Source organism: Amorphotheca resinae (genome assembly GCF_003019875.1).
Source record: "Amorphotheca resinae ATCC 22711 unplaced genomic scaffold M430scaffold_3, whole genome shotgun sequence".
Lineage (NCBI taxonomy): Eukaryota > Fungi > Ascomycota > Leotiomycetes > Helotiales > Amorphothecaceae > Amorphotheca > Amorphotheca resinae.
Window position 1 is genome coordinate 974,031 of NW_020194473.1, and position 16,689 is coordinate 990,719.

The following is a 16,689-nucleotide window of genomic DNA, read 5'->3' on the forward strand; positions in this document are numbered from 1 at the left end:
CAGGCCAATCTCCAACAGCATCCAAAGCAGATATCCAGGAACGAACACCCAAGCCAAGATCTCCGCATTGCGCCCTATTACTCTTTCCCCATAGAATCTCGACCGCAGCAACCATGCTCACCGAACGGGAGCTTCAAATAAGCCCCATAGTGCACGAGTCCGTAGTCCACAACACCAAGGTTCGTTCCGCTACCATCCATCCCATCCCTCACCCACCAGCGCAATTCCTCCTCCTTCGACGCCCATTGATCCTCTTCCCTATATCCTTAACTGACATACCACTATACAGACGCTCACAACTCTTCACAACCTAACAGCGTCGCTGTTTGGTGTCGGCGCCGGCATTCTGGGCTTGGAATCCTACCTGGGTTTCCTGTTCTATCTCGCGTTCTCGCTGTTGACGAGCGCCCTCGTATATGTGTTCCGTGTGCTCCCAGGCAGTGCGAAAGACGGCGCGGGAACGAAGAGGTATTTTAGGGGGAGCATGGAGCTTTGGACGGGGGGGCTGGTAGAGGGGCTGAGTGGGTTCGTGTTGACGTGGACGTTGTTTTATGGGCTGGTTAGGGCGTAGGGTGGTGGGAGGATAATGCTGGGTACGGATTGTGATGCAGTGGGGAGAGGAAGACCGGAGGAGGAAACAAGCGATGCGGGATATTATATGGAGAAGGATATGGTTATTACACAGGCTTTGCTTGGGAGGCGTTCCGGTGTTCAATCTGAAGAAGTCGATACCAGCTGGCGTTGGATGGAATCAGCAGATGGGAAACCAATGTTCGCAATATAAAATCAAGGTGGATCCTTCTAGGCCCTGCCGCATTATTCTCTATCAGAATACGGTGTCTACAATTACCAATATTATCAACATGGTAGCTCTGAGACAGTGCGGAACGAAAACATTGATTCAAGCTGTAAAGTACTCTAATCTACAACTTCTATAATCTTACCAACATAGCCTTCGAGGCCGGCAATACCTTTTTCTCCTCTTTCAGAACCATAATACAGGCCGTGTCCTCCACCAGGCATAACCAAAACTTGAGAGCCTAATTCTATCCATTCACGGTTTGTCAGGAGCTCCAAAGTCACATCTGTAACTCCATCGGAGCCGAAGATGAAGGGCTCCGAGTCCTGCGCCTCTTGTTGTAGGCTCTCATCGAGCCCAAATACATCGTCCATTCCTTCACCCCTAGTAGAAACTGTATCATTATTTGCTGCATGAGGCGCCAGACGTATAACTCTAGCCGATGCCCGTATACTTGCAATGTATACAACGACCAAGCTTCCAGGCGTGACTGAATTGATATCCCCATCTTCGAAAGAAGCGGTGAACCCACTGACAGCCTGTAGCGCATGCTCTGTTTGAATCATATGTCGACTTGGAATTGCTATGACCATGCCTTTTCGTATTCGAGGTGCCGTTGGTGGTAGCCGTTCAACAGCGCCATTCCGCAATTCCCCTTCGCCGAGATCGAAAACAATACCAATAGTGCCAACTTGACCACCCTGTAGCGTATGGACAGGTAGGCGCAAGTTACGGATACTCACAATATGAGCCTTGTACCACTCTCTCTTAGCCACGGAAGTAGCGAGAACATTTCGAGATGCAAACCCTGTGAGCTCTGTTGCGGAGGGATGAGATAGTGAAGCCCCAAAGCTATTTGGAGACGACCTGGCACCTGATTTGGGAGGCGAATCATTCTCCTCGGCATCTGCTGGAAATGGCCCAATGACAATTGTATCGCCAACAGAAAGTCTGCCAAATCGTAGATGGCCAGCTACAACATTCCCCGCGTCAGCCTGCTTGCTTTTACTGGAAGCGAGGGGCTCGTATGAGGCAGGTAGGCCAAAAACGTCTTCGATGTGGAATAAGCAAGCAGGCTGCTCTGGATTTAGCGCGGGACCAGTAAAATCCTGTGGAGTCGGCGCAGGTGGTATCGGGAGATTTTTCAACAGGGCGTGCATTAGGCGAATCCCTGTGCCTTTAGCAGCGCTTGTCAGAATGATGGGTACGATCGACGTGAGCCCTTCGAGATCTTTTGTTTTAGCAAAAAGCCCGCGGATGGTATCAGTATCACTCTGAAGAATGGTTTTGAGGTCTGACTCCAAAACCACCTTGGACTGGTCTGGAGGGAGGAGAGACGGTGTTCGGCCTGTCGCTTTCACGGCGGACAAGATCTTAGAAACTGTTTGCCTAAGACTTGTTTTAGAAGCCAAGTCAAGTTTGGTGATGACGATTGCCAGTGGCTTCTCCAGTTTCAAACACAGTTCTAGATGTGCTTTTGCGAGGTCAATGCCAGCTCCAGCAGTCCCGAGTATGTCTTGCGCTGATGAAGTTCCCCCCGCACCAGTCGGAGCATTTTCACCATCGTCACAAGCCACGCAAAGCACAGTCCACTATTAGTCCGAGAGTCAGTAAATGCTTAATCGGAAAAGGAAGAGGGCTGCAGAATATATATGCTTAATTTCAAGACACGTCTTGGCAGTAAAATGTACTTCTGAATGTTATGAAAGAAGGCATATATAGCCAATGGGGACCTTACATGTGGCGCCCATCCTACCAATCCCCTAACTGTTGTCCTACGGTATCTTGGGTGGCCAGCAGAGTCGGACACAAAAACTAGCCGACCTCGTTCGGCCGATGCGTGTATATCGGTCCAAGAGGTAACGTTTCCAGAAGCGTAATTGATAACATCATCATCCTTATAACCAATCAATTCCTGAGCCACCGAGCTTGTTACTCCCGAGACAATCTCGTGTCGATGTTTCAGTAGACTAAGTCGGCTTTTGCCTCTCCCGTTGTCAAGCGTAGCGGTGGATAGTGTTCCCAGCAGACTTGATTTCCCTGAGGTAGTCGGGCCCGTGAGCGTTATTCGCAGTTGATCGACCGGTTCGCCCACAGCCAAGTTCTCTTGATCCTGGAAGGTGGCAGGAGAATTGGAGGGAGGCGGAGATTCATGGCAAGCGTCAATTCTAGTATCAACGGGAATGATGTGATTTTTTGAGCTTAAGTCAGGAGTGACCAAGGCCTCCGCGACCCACAGCTTTGCGTGATGGCGAAGTACGTTGGTTGGCTCATTTGTATCCTTGGACAATCCGGAGTTCTGCTTCTCATGCTTTGGTAGTTGACCAGATGTTAGGTCTGGCTTCTCTGTGGCACTAGATAACTCATGCCATTCGCAATCTCCAACCACAACCATTCGTAAAACCTCAACATTACATCCAAGACTAGCCGCCATAGCTCGGAGATTTGTCAAGCTCTCGTCCATCTCATCCTTAGTCAACCCAACGAAGGTCCCGTCATCAGAAACGCCGATTTCATAGAGAGCTCCGCGACTCTCTTCGAGCCCAGCAAGAAGCTTCCCGGGCCGTGAAGGAGATTCCAAGGCCGCCGCAGCCTCTGGTAATTTAGGCAGGACAAGGTCGCTGGTAGAGGATGCGTGATAAGGAGAGGACTGTTGCAGCCGCCATAGTAGTTGAGTGGTTAATTGTTCTAGGCGGTTCTGCCTAGACTGATTCGAAGGAGCCGAAACTGGCCCCGGTTCATGGCGTATGGGCTGATTCCCAGGTTGCTGCCGGTGCTGTTGAGATCCTGCTATTACACGGCCAGTACTCAATGAGCTGTATGTCCGTCTCGGCCTCAAAAGCAGATGCAGTTTGTATTCGGTAGGGCCCTCCTGGGGCTCTGCCTCCAGTCGGGTGACACCATAATCTTCTAGTAGACTGGAAGAGGGGTTCCGGTCACTGGACTGGGGAGTCGAAGGTTTGGGCGAGGCTGCAGGGGCCAACCATGGTGAGGAAACTCGTGGTGGATTTGGATCATAGGTAAATATCGAGGCCATTCTTGGATATACTGGCTTGGGTTGGAATATGAGGATTGGATTACTAGGTCGCCTTCAGCACTCAATACTCCGAACATTCTATTGGGAGAATTACGGACCGTGTCCAATTTAGTTAACCAGGTGGAAGAGGGCTTCAAGCCCCACTAATAGGCTATGAACAATCCTGATTCCTTTATCGCGGAAACGGGTGCAGCAAGGGGTAGCTTGAGCCTTCGGATGTGGAAGTCGGGTGGCTGACAGAAGCGCCTCAAGTTTCTTTTCTCAACCACCGCCGCCGTACTGTAGCTATATTTGCGTTCGATAGAGAGCATGTATTGGTATGCGCGTGGTGTATCCGAAAGAGTTGCGACAATCGTAGAAGCATCTTGATGATTGTGCCTGAGCCGATGCGTTCGAGCTCTTTCAATTTGGTGGAGTGACTGGGCTTATGAGGGAGCTCAAGCCTTCATTGAGAAGACATTGTCGATGTGGCTAGGGATGTTGTATAGGAATGAAGGATGCTTGTAGTGTTGCTATAAGGTCGTCGTCCGGATTGTGACTCTGACTGCGACTGCGACGGACAGGGATCGAACTAGTTCCCGCGGCACGCATCAGCCGCCGTCAACGCTATTTTGGGCACCTCGCTTAATGCCCCGTAAATACAATACTCCGGCGCCGAATGCACGGCCGCAGTAGCACTACTACCAGCGCTGAAACTCGCTGTCGCCTCCCCTCGTCCCCTGCCTCTTACCACACGAGACAGGCCATTCATTGTAACCACAAATACCCTCGAACCCCCCTCGAACGCCTTCGTCATCTCTCACCCATCCTCTCTACACTCTCTATAATATCCGTCCGCGACCAGACGCCCGACAACAATGAAGAAATTCGGATTCGGCAGGAGAGGTGATGGCGACGAGGATTCCAATCGTTTAGCACTCTTTGGAAGTCGATCCAAGAGCACTTCCCCAGCGCCTGCATCGTCGAACCCATACGCACAACCACCACCAGCAGCTGATCCCTATGCCAATACGCCGCAACCTTCATATGGCCCCTCGGGTCCCTCACCTTATCAACAAGCCAAGCAAACCTATCTTGCCCCTGCCACTACCGCTGCTCCTGCTGCTGCCCCTGGATTTGGGGCTGGTAGAGGCGGCCTTCCTAACGGCCCTGCCCCATACAATGGAGGCTATGGAGGCCCGCCGGCGCCCGCAGCAGTCAGTCGCACTCCAGCACCAAATGGTGGAGGCTATGCGGCTGATAGATATGGTAGCGGGGGCGGATATGGGGCCAACAGATACGGCGGACCCTCTGCTGATACCGGCGGCTCGAGATATGGACCAAGTGGCTATGGTGGATTAGGTCGGACGATCAGTAATGAAACAACTAGCACAGAAGATAATCGAGAAGCTTTGTTTGCAGGAGCGAAGGAAAGATATGCACAGAAAAACAACCACCCGCACAACAATGGACAGCCAGATGGTGGGCATGCCGCCGAATCATCGACTCCAGGCGCCGAGGGTACTGATAGTGGCTATGGCACATATGGGGATGAGAGGCAGCTTACTAGCGAGGAACAAGAGGAGGAGGATGTCCAAGCAACCAAGCAGCAGATTCGCTTCATGAAGCAAGAGGATGTTTCGTCGACGCGTAATGCATTGCGCCTCGCGCATCAGGCTGAAGAAACAGGCCGAGCTACCTTGGCTAGACTTGGAGCCCAAGGTGATCGCATCCACAATACCGAGAAGAATTTGGATCTTGCTTCCAATCACAACCGAATTGCTGAGGAGAAGTCGAAAGAACTGAAGACATTGAATAGGAGCATGTTCGCTGTTCATGTCTCTAACCCATTTACAGCCTCATCAAGAAGAGCTGAGCGTGATCAGGAAATCATCGAGAAGCACAGAGCTGAGCGTGAGCAGCGCGATGCAACTCGGCAGGCAGCTTTTGGTACGCAGCAGCGAATGGAACGGGCGTTCAGAGACCTTCGACCAGGGGAAACTAGCTTCCGGAGCAAGGCCAGCCTTGCCGAGAGGGCAAAGTATCAGTTCGAGGCAGATTCAGAAGATGATGAAATGGAGAATGAGATTGATCACAATCTTGATGCTCTGGGCCATGCTGCTGGGCGACTAAATGCTTTAGCAAGGGCTACTGGGAGGGAGGTGGATGAGCAAAACAAGCACATCGATAAGATCATCGAAAAGGTACGCGATTTTCTCACAGGGTTTTCTGCCAGGCCAGTTGCTAACATTATTGACAGAGCGATCGTGTGGACGACCAAATTGCTATGAACAGAGCGAGATTGGATCGTATTCATTGAGTATCTCACGACTTCTATGCATATGGATTAGGCGTTATGGTATGGAGTGATCGATATAGAGCGCGTGTCATTTTCTCTTGCGATTAGCTTCTTGGTCGATCCAACTAGCCTTTGTTCTCATAATCCATGTGCTGCTTGATGTTTCTGAGGCTACCAAACGGGTTGTTGCATCAAAAGTCCTCAATCTTGTATACTTCATACCCAACTTCCTCAAATGGGTGTGCTCTATCTCTATTAGCATGATTCAAACCAGAGCCCAAAAGAGCCCAAATTCAAGACTCACTTCTTCAACGCGGCAACAGCTGCCTTTGTGACCTCTCTCCCCGTACATGTGATCTCAACCCTTACCTCCTCAACCTTCTCCAATTTGTCAGGGGTTCCGGTGTGGGGCTTAGCACCAGCTTCAGCAACTGGGAGGAACTGTCCAGTTCCTGGAATCTCAAAAGAAACTTGGATGTATTTTCCGTCCGCGTAGATGCCGCCTCCGGCTGCGAAGATTGCATCTTTCGTGGCCTGAAGGTAGGCTGGAAGGACGGTGTAGACGAGTTTGTAACGATCCTTGGCTGGTGATGACATTATGTTCGCGGGGGTACTCTGATTCTGAGCTTTCCTACAGAAAATTCCGAATTGGATTGCTGAAGTGCTTTGTAGAATGTATGTGCTTCGAAAGAAGGTTCGTGAATGGAAATGTCTATGATTGGCTGCGAATATTCGATCTGTAGGCGATGGAACCATATCCTAATTAATCGCATCATGCTTTGCGCCCAATCCCTAACCATCAAGTAATGGGTCAACAACCTTCCAGGGGCGATAGCCCCTCTCCAGAGGAAAGTGAGATGCTCTTACCGGTTAATCCTGAAGACGTTGATCATGATGGTTGCTTTCCGCCACACGGCATTCACGATGTTTGTCCCGCCAATCCGTATACCGATTTGCCCGTTTATACCACCATTCATCGGTACTGCCCCCTTGCTCAGATACCTCCTTGACTTTCATGAATATTTCTAATTGCACACAGTATCCGTCACGATGTCATCACAGCGATTGGTATGTTTATTTTTTCTATCCCGTCAATGCAATAGCTAATCCAAGGTAGATGACCCTTATAGCCTCGACCAGCTGCGGGATCCTCGGATGAATGTGGCTATTGTACGGCCACTTGTTGATACTTTCTATGGATTAAAAGATATATCTATAAGTTTGTATACCCTTTTGTTCTATGTCATTTGTCACATCATACAAGACAAGATTCCAATTATCAACCCTTCACAAGTGGTCGAAGGTCATCGCAGTTTCAAGTTTAGTCATACGATATAATCGGGTGACTGAAGGAAGCAAGAGAGGCCGATTATAATGATATTGATATTCATGAATCCTGAGCTTGTTACTATGTTTCATCGCCCGAGATCGTCAAGTTCGTTTACACTCTGTTTTAATACTTAAGTTTGACCCCGGGAAAATGGATATGATTTGTTTCACTGGAAGAGCTTCATTCATCTCTTAATCCGGGCAATATGTCGTCTCTCTTGGCCGTCGTTACTGACAAGTGACTACTAGTCTTTTGCCTCTTGGTAAACCGTGCTCAGTTTCAAAGAGAGCAACTGACCCAACCACATCGATCAAGTGTCTGCACCACTCGGGCTTTACTTTGTGAGCTGATAGCGACCCGGATCCTCCGCCGCTTCCACGAAGATAATCCAGGAACCCGAGGCCTGCTTATGCTTGCTCATATCCTAGTATCTGGTTTTGATCCTTTTCAAGGTGTACCAGAGGAGTCTGCTCGGGAACATGGCATCGATGCGTGGACTTCCTCCTCACGTACAAGCCACAATAGAAAAGTGCCCGCCCTAGAAATAGCAATCATAACTGAGAGCAAAACTTTTCTGAGCTCCTCGGCATGCCAGAGGGTGGTGAATGCAATTTTTGAGGGTCAGGTGGTTTATACACCGACCACGTTTATTGACATCCTCCCCGATCACTACAAGCGGAAACCAATCTCCCTATACAATCCTCGAAGCGCACCTTTATTGAACCAATATCGACTATGTGTCCCGAGAACGAGGAATATTCTGGAAATCTGTCACTTTATTGTACTCCTAACGCTGTTTCTTTTCATCATGGCCGAACGAGATCCGTCTGTTGTTAGCATAAGGGAGATTGTATTCATTATATACACTTTAGGGTGGGTTCTGGACCAGACTGGTTCGATTCTTGAGCATGGTAAGCATCTTCTCATACATTGTGAACGAGATTCTAACCGGTCACTAGGTTGGCATGTCTATACGCAGAATCTCTGGTCCTTTCTCGATGTGACATTCTCAGTGATCTTCGGTATCTATTTGGTTCTTCGTATCCATGGTTGGAGAGCAGGGAACTTGGCACAGGGCCAGCAAGCCTTAGATGTTCTTGCTATGGGGGCTCCAGTGCTCGTCCCCCGACTGGCATTTAACCTCATGTCGGAGAACATGCTCTTTATCTCACTCCGAGAAATGATGAGAGACTTCACCGTCCTGACCATGCTCGCCGTATGGTGTTTCGCAGGCTTCCTGCTTTCTATGACGTGGCTCAGCAATGGAGCACACCGACCGATTGCCATCAGCAAATGGATGCTCTGGGTATGGTTCGGGCTTGACGGAACCGGTATCCAACGCTCAGTCGAGTTCCACCCGATCCTGGGGCCCATGCTCATGGTAGGCTTTGCTTTACTAGGCAATACTCTCTTCCTCACAATCCTCGTCTCCATGCTCAGCACCACCTTCTCGACCATTGTCGCCAACGCCACGGCCGAAATCCACTTCCGCCGCGCCGTGCTCACCCTCGAAGGCGTCAAATCCGACGCCCTGTTCGCGTACCAACCCCCCCTCAACATCCTCGCCCTACTCACCCTCCTCCCTCTCAAGATGATGATATCGCCGCGCTGGTTCCACAAGATCAACGTCGCTGCCGTGCGGACGCTCAATGCGCCGCTGCTGCTCCTCATCGGGCTCATCGAGCGGCGCACGCTATGGGCGCACACCCGGCGGCCTAGCGATGTCGAGCAGCTGCCTAAGAGCACGAGCCGACTGAGGTTCTGGAATTTCTCGCACGGCCTCACGGCGCATGGCGATATCGAGGCGGTGTTCGATACGGAGCCGCCGCAGGAGATCGAGGAGCTGATTGAAAATGAGGATGATTCGGGGGGCAGGAACGGACTGCAGCGGGAATTCGGGACAGCGGTTGACGCGTCGCAGCAGGGGATGCAGAATGGGGGTGGGGATGGGAGGGGGAGGAAAGAGAGGGAGGATGCGAAGGGAAAGGTGCGGCCGAGGAGGAGGGACTCCATGTACCCGTTTGGCGAACCTACAGACCGGATGCGGCCGACTGATAGTGGGAGCGATGAAGAGGAGGATGAGGATATGAGAGAGAGACTTCAGGCATTGGAGGAGTCGACTAGGAGAATCGAGAAGATGTTGGAGACGCTGTGTATTGGTTTGGCTGAGCCGCCCAGCAATCGAAGTGGCAGCAACTTGGCCGGTGAAACGGGAACGTGGCGGGATCTGGATAGGAGTGCTTCCACGGCCATTGAGGATTAGTGTATTCTCTGTACTTATATTTACTTCTTGGATACAGCAGCATTTAGATTGTAAGATTTTAGCAAGGAGTTCTATAGTACTGTACTAAGTAGACCTTCTAAATAGCGTTTGATAAAACGCCCTTCTTTTGCCATGCGAATCATCATCTCAAATCCGGGTATCAAAGTCAGATAACCACTCCGGTGTAAATGTACGTAGCCATGTCTCAATGAAGCAAAAAGAAACCAACTACATCTCCAACGCCTCTACAATCCAGTTCGCCTGTATGGCACTAACCTTCTTCGCATAGTTCTTAGCCGTGTAGACATTATCAAGAAACATGATGGCCTCCACCTTCCGGCCATAGAGCACACTCGACGGATGGATCACAATCTCGTTGCGGCCTTGGGTCGTGAGATAGCCGCCTGCTCCCAATACCGCCGTTCTTGTAGCGAATGCCTTCAAAAATGTTTTGAGTATGGTTTCGCCTTTGGCAAATGAGATCTCTTCGAATGGCTGTGGATCAGGTGGTGGCATTTCCTTCAGAAGCTTCTGCTGGAAGCAGGTTTGACGAAGCTGTTTGCGAATCATCATAGCCATCTTCATGGCACGGATGGATATGAGCCGCTTGGCGCACCAATCATTGCGATCTGTGTTCTCGGCGGCATAGTGTTGCATAGTGGTCAAGTAAGTCAAGATATCGCCTCGTGGGTTTTTGATCGCTGCACGCAATGTCTCGGTCGTTTCTTGATCTTCTTCAGACTTGGGTTGAAGGAATATTTCAGAATCAGATGTCAGACAGGAAATTATGTCAATTGCTTCCAGGAGGCAATCTGATTCTGCGGCTGCAATGATGACCCGGCCATACGCGGCTGGGAGTGGGTATGTAGCCATTTTCTTTCCCGTATCCGTGAGCTTGCCTTCCTCGTCGAGGGCGCCCATGACGTGGAGTTGTAGAAGGGCTATCTCCATGGCTCTGATGTCAGGCGAATCCATCAATGGGAAGTTAAGGACATCGTCAACGCCCCGAGCTTTCATCTTCAATACTGCTTCGATCACATCACTTCGAAGTATCTCTGGCTTCTCGTCCGCCTCAAGTTTGGCGAAATCCTCCTCGGTATAGATCCTGTAACATTTGCCTTCTGTCTCTCTTCCTGCTCGACCTGCTCTTTGGATCGCGGAGACTTTGGAGATGGGTTTCGATAAGAGAGATTCCATACCAAGGCGTGAGCGATATTGCTTAACCTTCGATTTGCCACAATCAACGACAAAGTGTACACCAGACACCGTGACGGATGTCTCAGCAATATTCGTGGCGAGAACAATTTTGCGTGTGAACGGTTCCTTGACCTTCTCGAACGCATCTTGTTGAGCTTGAGCTGGCAGCGCACCGTAGAGTGGCATCACTTTCATCCTAGGCACAGTCTTCGCGAGTATGCCCGCGTAATGCTCAAGTTGCCCTTGGAGGGTCTCAATCTCTTCTTGTCCCGTAAGGAAAGCGAGAATATCTCCAGGTAAAGGCTCCGTAGTGTGCAGCTTGAGAATAGTCTGCAGCATATTCTGAAGGTAGTCCGTGGACGGTTTAACATCGTAGTAAACCCGCACCTTATGTTGTCTCCCCTTAACATACACGACGGCCACTCCATTTGGGGCGCCAAATTTCTTATCGGGTTTTTCTGTTCCACTTTCATCGGAGCTCGTTGACTCTCCCTTGGCATCCTCATCCGATGAGCTGAAACCGTCCCAGGTAGAGAATGTGTCCGTCGAAGACCGGCGCGACTCATCTCCAGCAACATCACCACCTTCCTTAGTCTTCTCTTTCTTAGCCTTAGCCTTCTCTCCCTTAGCCTTAGCTTTCTCTTCCCTAGCCTTAGCCTTCTCTTCCTTAGCCTTCTCCACAAGATGGGGTGCGAGAAGTTTTCCGTGATTTTTACCAGGCTCGTATTTTGACCGAGTCTCTAGATTCGAGAAGAAGGCCTCGAGCCCGCCCAGATCTAAGGTTGCACTCATGACCACGACCTTCAGTGGAACACCGCCTCGACCCTTCTTATCTCCGTGGACAAGCTGCCTAAGAAACCCAGCAACTAGATCGACGTCGATACTCCGTTCATGAATTTCATCGATAACGATGGCACTGTATTGTCGAAGATGGGGGTCGCGAAGCATTTCTTGAAGCAACATTCCCTCGGTGAGATATTTGATCTTCATGCCTTTGGGTATAATAGAATCAAACCGGACAGAGTATCCTACTTGTCCTGATTCAATCCCCTTGGCCAAAGGTGACCCCATCTCGGCAGCAACACGTTTTGCCAATGTAATCGCTGCGACTCGTCGAGGCTCTGTGACCGCAATAACACCTCCAACAGAGACGTCTTCCTCTCTTCCCTCTTTGTTTTTGATCTTGACAGTCTGTTTCTTGAACCATGGCTCGGTGATGAGGAATTGTGGTGTTTGAGTACTCTTTCCGGAACCAGTCTCTCCATTGAGCAAAAGCACATCGTTGTGTCGCAATGCCCACCGAATATCAGGTTTGTGTTGCCAGATGGGTAGTTCTTTTCGGAGCTTCTCAAGCTCTTTAGCTTTCTTCATAAGTTGCAAATCTGGCTTCTGATGTGCAAACTGCTTCGCGCCGTTGGACTTGGAATTCGTTTTAGTTTGTTTCTCGTTAGAGACGCCATTTGTTGTAGCTGCCACCTTTGCTTTCTTCGAGTGATGGTGGTCGGTCTTGGGTGGTGGGGCTTCTGTGGACTTGGAAGTAGACGCAGACTTCGGACTGCCGTCAATAGATCGCTTCAAGCCGTTTGCTGGTTCTGAAGTATGCTTCTGGCCATTGGTAAAGGTAGGCTTTGAGTCTTTCGCCGATCCATTGCTGCTGTTCCCTGGCTTGGACGCTGAAGGCTCAGCCTTGTCGCCGTCGTCGAACTTCTTGTGTACTTTTTCTGGCATCTTGATTCTGAGAATGTAGTGCGAGGTGAGGAGAGATTGAAGGAAAGAGGTGTTAGTGGAGGTGGGAGCGAATAGAACTGGGCATTGTGGGTCGATCTCGTAGTCTACCACTTCAAAGTGAATATTAAGAAACGGGTTTTGTCGATAGGTGACAATATTGACTTTTGCTATTGAAAAAAATACTGCCGGTTTAGCCTCACCGCCCTGGGATAACGAAGGTACCCCGTAAACCGTAGCCGACTTAGCAATATCATGTGACTGGTGATGCGCGGGATATCGCCATGGGTTAGTGAGCACGCAATTGCGAATGCCAGGGATCTATCTGAACCTCATCGGGCATATTTGGAGACTGAGAGGAAATAATGGAAAGCGGATATAAAAGGCAGTCCCCCGGGCAGTTTTTCTTCTTCTTCTTCCCTCATTAACTCTCTCTCAATTGTCATATACTCTCTATAGACGGTAGATCTCAGGAGACAAGACATATATCACATCACCATGGCCCCCTCAGTCCTCGAAACTCAGCCCACTGCCCCTCACGAACTCTCCAACCCCGCTCAGAAGCTGGTAGACAGGAAGATTTTCCCGGACGGAATCAAAACCTCTGGTCAACACCCCCCACTTTACCATCAACTCAAACCATACTCAGCATTCCCCAAAGAGATCACAGGGGAAACTGTCTGGAAGGCTGAAGACTATACTAACAACCCTGAGAGATGGGTGCATGTCTTCGACGCTGAGGAGATTGCTGAACTCAGCGCTGTTGCCGATAAGTTCATCGCCGAGAAGATTCCTCTGACTGGTATCTCCAAGGTTAGTGTAACCACATGCTTGACAAGTCCTATTACTCATGTGTTACAGGACACCTTCCCTCTGCCAAAGTTGTCGGTACTGCTGGCGTCCATCCGATCTGAGATCCTCAACGGCAAGGGTTTCATCCTCTTCAAAGGCTTCCCCGTCAACGAATGGGGCAACCACAAATCCGCCGTTGCATATATGGGACTTGGGACATACCTTGGCTACTTCGTCAGTCAGAATGGTCGTGGCCATGTGCTTGGACACGTCAAGGATCTTGGCGAGGATGCAACCCAAATCGACAAAGTTCGAATCTATAGAACCAATGCTCGGTAAGTCATGCATGGAGACATCATCCATCGACGTGTTCATAACGACTGATCTCAATCCAGACAATTCTTCCACGCAGACGACTCGGACATTGTTGGGTTGCTCTGCATCACCAGAGCCGCCGAGGGTGGTGAGTCTGACATCGTTTCCTCCCACCACGTGTGGAACACCCTTCAAAAGGAGCGCCCAGATGTCGCAGAGACCCTGACAAAGCCAATCTGGTACTTCGACCGCAAGGGAGAAGTCAGCGTTGGCGAAGAACCATACATCCGAACCTCAGTCTTCTACCTCGAGACCGGTGACAGCCCAAGAGTGTACTCGAAATGGGACCCATACTATGTCAAGTCGCTTGAACGATTCTCGAACGCGGGTATCATCCCTCCCCTCTCTCCCGAGCAGCTCGAAGCTGCCAAGGTGTTGGAGGAAACATGCCACCGGTTGAGACTGCACATGATCTTGGAGGTTGGAGACATCCAGTTCCTGAGCAACGAGCATGTCCTGCATGCCCGTACTGAGTACACAGACCCTCTGCCACCGGCGCCAAGACGACACCTGATGAGATTGTGGCTCGCGACTCCTGAGAGCGAGGGAGGTTGGAAGTTGCCATTCCATGATTCGGCGGAGAAGAAGAGAGGAGGAATCCAGGTCAACGACCAGCCGCCTGTTGCGCCTCTAGATGCTGAATAGTCGTATATATATAAATATAACATACCTACCATAGCAATGCATATTGGTCCCCTTTACATGCAAGGGCAGTACTTGATATCCCTGATCATGGCGACCCTGTTGTGATCGTAGTTGCCTCCGAGGCCATGCTTGGGGCATTGGTCCTTGCCAACCTTATGAAAGCGTCGCGGCAACTGCCGGGTATGGCGGCCTTCGAAGGCATCACAGTTGTTGAACCCCATTCCGTAGCCGCAAGGGACCCCGATCTCCAGCCATCTGCACTTGCCTTCGCAGGACATGGACTTGTAGTAATCAGCTGTGCACATTGTGCAGAACTCCAGCCTGTTGGGTGTTGAGTGACTAGGATGTTTGATGAGGAGGGCGTGCTCTTTGTGGACGGTGCTAGGCGTCTCACCCTGTATGAACGATTCCACTTGGATTTATACCTCTGTGGATGGATGTTAATAATACATGATCCAGGAGCATCTTGCTCCCAGTGATTCCCAGACAAAGTTCCCCACATGACAGCCACAGGTGAATCACTGACGCCCCTATGCACCGCACCTCTATGACCCACCGGCTTCAAGGAGAGATTCTAAACCATATCTCTTAGCAACTTTCATGTTTTCCATATCTGTACATATTCACACAATGTCGTTTCTTGCTATTGCTCGTCGTCTCCAAGTTCCCTGTTCCGTATCGCCTGCATGAGCTCATACATCTGACCGAGCTGCTGATCTTCTCCGCCGTCAGCCACCAACAGTCCAGAGGGGGGACGACGCAGGGCGCAAGCATACCACTCATTTTCTCGATCTTGGCCGGGTCCATCTTCTCCCCGATCCAGGAATCGCCTTCCAGCTTCTGCGCGTACATCTGCCACTCGGTCAGGAATCCAATCTGCCAGCTCGCATTAGCCATGGGTTCCCGGTCCCAAAAAACATCCCTTGATCCCGTCTCTCCATAAATCAATCACGTACGATGTGCACGGGATTCTCCACGTTCCGGTGAGCTCGGAACTCGCTCTTGACATACTCATCACCCAGGAGCCGCATCTCCTTGGGCAGGTGCTTCCGATGTGCGCGCAGGAGTCTTCGGTATAGTGGAATTGGCGGCAAGAGAGCCATAGGCGCCGGCTTGAAGCCCTTCGTGGTCCCAGCCGCCGTCGGCGACGCCATCATCAAGCGCGGGCTTAACCTCATCTTGCCAATCCGTGGTGGTATTGAGAGAGCCAAAATCTGGGGGAGAGGAGAGCTCAGGGATGGAAGCGACTCGGAAACAAAGTCGTCACTGGCAGATCGGCAAAACTTTCCAGGCCGCCCAAGAAATCCATACCCGAAGTTTCAAAACCTTCAGCCTTGCGGCTGGCTGGACGTGTTCGAAGATAATAACCCCGCAACCTTCAACAATCAGCCCTTTTTTCTTTCTCTCTTTTTCTTGAGGGCAGCGCCACGTATCACGGGCAATGCTGCCTACGCCCTCTACTTCTCATGTAGAGTTCGACAGAATCTACGAGCCGGCCGAGGACTCGTATCTGCTGCTCGATACCCTGTCTTCCGAGAGCGAGAAAGCCTTCCTGCAGCAGCGGTTCAGCCGCGGGACGAGCGATGTTGTCGCGCACGACCCGCCGTCGCCATTCGTGGTCGAGATCGGGACGGGGTCGGGCGTCGTGCTCTCGTTCGTCGACGCCCACGCGGAGACGATCTTCGGGCGGGCAGACATCCTCAGCGCGGGCGTGGACGTGAATCGATATGCGTGCGCGGCGGCGGGCCGCACGGTGAGCGTGGCGGAGCAGGAACAGGTCGCGAAGGGGGAATCGCATGGGTTCCATCTGGGGATTGTTGCGGGAGATCTGGTGGGCGCGTTAAGGCCGGCGATGGTGGATGTCTTGATCTTCAATCCTCCTTATGTGCCGACGCCGGACCTGCCAGCGCTACCTACGCTTTCGGAGGAGGTTGCGGCGCCTTCGTTTGAAGAGGATTCGTATTTGTTGTCTCTGTCTTATGCTGGAGGGGCAGATGGAATGGAAACTACAGATCGTTTGCTTGATGCCTTGCCGGAAGTCTTGAGCAGGGAACGAGGCTGTGCCTACATATTACTCTGTGCGCAGAACAAGCCAGAGAATGTGAAGCAGCGGATCAGGAATTGGGGAAAGGAGTGGAAGGCAGAGACAGTTGGAAGTAGTGGGAAGAAAGGGGGATGGGAAAAGCTGCAGATAATCAGGATATGGCGCGTGGAGAGTCTCTCACAGGAAGAAGAGCCCAAATAACCC

The 16,689-nt window shown here is 50.9% G+C and overlaps 9 protein-coding genes across 9 annotated transcripts; 5 read left to right on the forward strand and 4 right to left on the reverse strand.

The window, feature by feature from the left end:
* Window positions 1–2: 2 nt before the first annotated feature.
* Window positions 3–699, forward strand: M430DRAFT_135511 (hypothetical protein). The gene is made up of 2 exons (XM_024862409.1): window positions 3–179; window positions 290–699. The coding sequence occupies exons 1-2, from the start codon at window positions 114–116 to the stop codon at window positions 569–571; spliced, it is 348 nt and encodes a 115-aa protein (XP_024723065.1). The 5' UTR covers window positions 3–113; the 3' UTR covers window positions 572–699.
* A 219-nt stretch (window positions 700–918) lies between these two features.
* On the reverse strand, window positions 919–3,836 carry M430DRAFT_48620 (hypothetical protein; the record flags this gene model as incomplete). Its single annotated transcript, XM_024868007.1, has 2 exons — window positions 919–2,391; window positions 2,538–3,836. The coding sequence occupies 2 exons, from the start codon at window positions 3,834–3,836 to the stop codon at window positions 919–921; spliced, it is 2,772 nt and encodes a 923-aa protein (XP_024723066.1).
* Window positions 3,837–4,693: 857 nt separating this feature from the next.
* M430DRAFT_16958 (hypothetical protein) lies at window positions 4,694–6,135 on the forward strand (the record flags this gene model as incomplete). Its single annotated transcript, XM_024863566.1, has 2 exons — window positions 4,694–6,019; window positions 6,076–6,135. The coding sequence occupies 2 exons, from the start codon at window positions 4,694–4,696 to the stop codon at window positions 6,133–6,135; spliced, it is 1,386 nt and encodes a 461-aa protein (XP_024723067.1).
* Window positions 6,136–6,305: 170 nt separating this feature from the next.
* Window positions 6,306–6,711, reverse strand: M430DRAFT_98228 (hypothetical protein; the record flags this gene model as incomplete). The annotated part of the gene is made up of 2 exons (XM_024870105.1): window positions 6,306–6,360; window positions 6,419–6,711. The coding sequence occupies 2 exons, from the start codon at window positions 6,709–6,711 to the stop codon at window positions 6,306–6,308; spliced, it is 348 nt and encodes a 115-aa protein (XP_024723068.1).
* Window positions 6,712–6,971: 260 nt separating this feature from the next.
* On the forward strand, window positions 6,972–9,707 carry M430DRAFT_97309 (hypothetical protein; the record flags this gene model as incomplete). Its single annotated transcript, XM_024870024.1, has 5 exons — window positions 6,972–7,093; window positions 7,154–7,182; window positions 7,232–7,333; window positions 7,693–8,355; window positions 8,404–9,707. The coding sequence occupies 5 exons, from the start codon at window positions 6,972–6,974 to the stop codon at window positions 9,705–9,707; spliced, it is 2,220 nt and encodes a 739-aa protein (XP_024723069.1).
* Window positions 9,708–9,935: 228 nt separating this feature from the next.
* M430DRAFT_97844 (hypothetical protein) lies at window positions 9,936–12,275 on the reverse strand (the record flags this gene model as incomplete). The annotated part of the gene is made up of 2 exons (XM_024870071.1): window positions 9,936–11,326; window positions 11,621–12,275. The coding sequence occupies 2 exons, from the start codon at window positions 12,273–12,275 to the stop codon at window positions 9,936–9,938; spliced, it is 2,046 nt and encodes a 681-aa protein (XP_024723070.1).
* Window positions 12,276–13,127: 852 nt separating this feature from the next.
* On the forward strand, window positions 13,128–14,508 carry M430DRAFT_135531 (hypothetical protein; the record flags this gene model as incomplete). The annotated part of the gene is made up of 3 exons (XM_024862410.1): window positions 13,128–13,448; window positions 13,491–13,756; window positions 13,817–14,508. The coding sequence occupies 3 exons, from the start codon at window positions 13,128–13,130 to the stop codon at window positions 14,439–14,441; spliced, it is 1,212 nt and encodes a 403-aa protein (XP_024723071.1). The 3' UTR covers window positions 14,442–14,508.
* Window positions 14,509–14,769: 261 nt separating this feature from the next.
* Window positions 14,770–15,848, reverse strand: M430DRAFT_33648 (hypothetical protein). The gene is made up of 3 exons (XM_024866407.1): window positions 15,398–15,848; window positions 15,218–15,317; window positions 14,770–15,158 (listed from the first exon to the last, which is right to left on the reverse strand). The coding sequence occupies exons 1-3, from the start codon at window positions 15,596–15,598 to the stop codon at window positions 15,085–15,087; spliced, it is 375 nt and encodes a 124-aa protein (XP_024723072.1). The 5' UTR covers window positions 15,599–15,848; the 3' UTR covers window positions 14,770–15,084.
* A 34-nt stretch (window positions 15,849–15,882) lies between these two features.
* On the forward strand, window positions 15,883–16,686 carry M430DRAFT_16964 (hypothetical protein; the record flags this gene model as incomplete). Its single annotated transcript, XM_024863567.1, has 1 exon — window positions 15,883–16,686. The coding sequence occupies one exon, from the start codon at window positions 15,883–15,885 to the stop codon at window positions 16,684–16,686; it is 804 nt and encodes a 267-aa protein (XP_024723073.1).
* Between the last annotated feature and the right edge of the window lie 3 nt (window positions 16,687–16,689).

Coding starts and splice junctions, on each gene's coding strand:
- M430DRAFT_135511 (XM_024862409.1), top strand. CDS start 114: ATGCTCACCGAACGGGAGCTTCAAATAAGCCCCATAGTGCACGAGTCC. Junction 180..289: donor CCGTAGTCCACAACACCAAG/GTTCGTTCCGCT, acceptor ACCACTATACAG/ACGCTCACAACTCTTCACAA.
- M430DRAFT_33648 (XM_024866407.1), bottom strand. CDS start 15,598: ATGATGGCGTCGCCGACGGCGGCTGGGACCACGAAGGGCTTCAAGCCG. Junction 15,318..15,397: donor TGGAGAATCCCGTGCACATC/GTACGTGATTGA, acceptor GCGAGCTGGCAG/ATTGGATTCCTGACCGAGTG. Junction 15,159..15,217: donor CAAGATCGAGAAAATGAGTG/GTATGCTTGCGC, acceptor ACGGCGGAGAAG/ATCAGCAGCTCGGTCAGATG.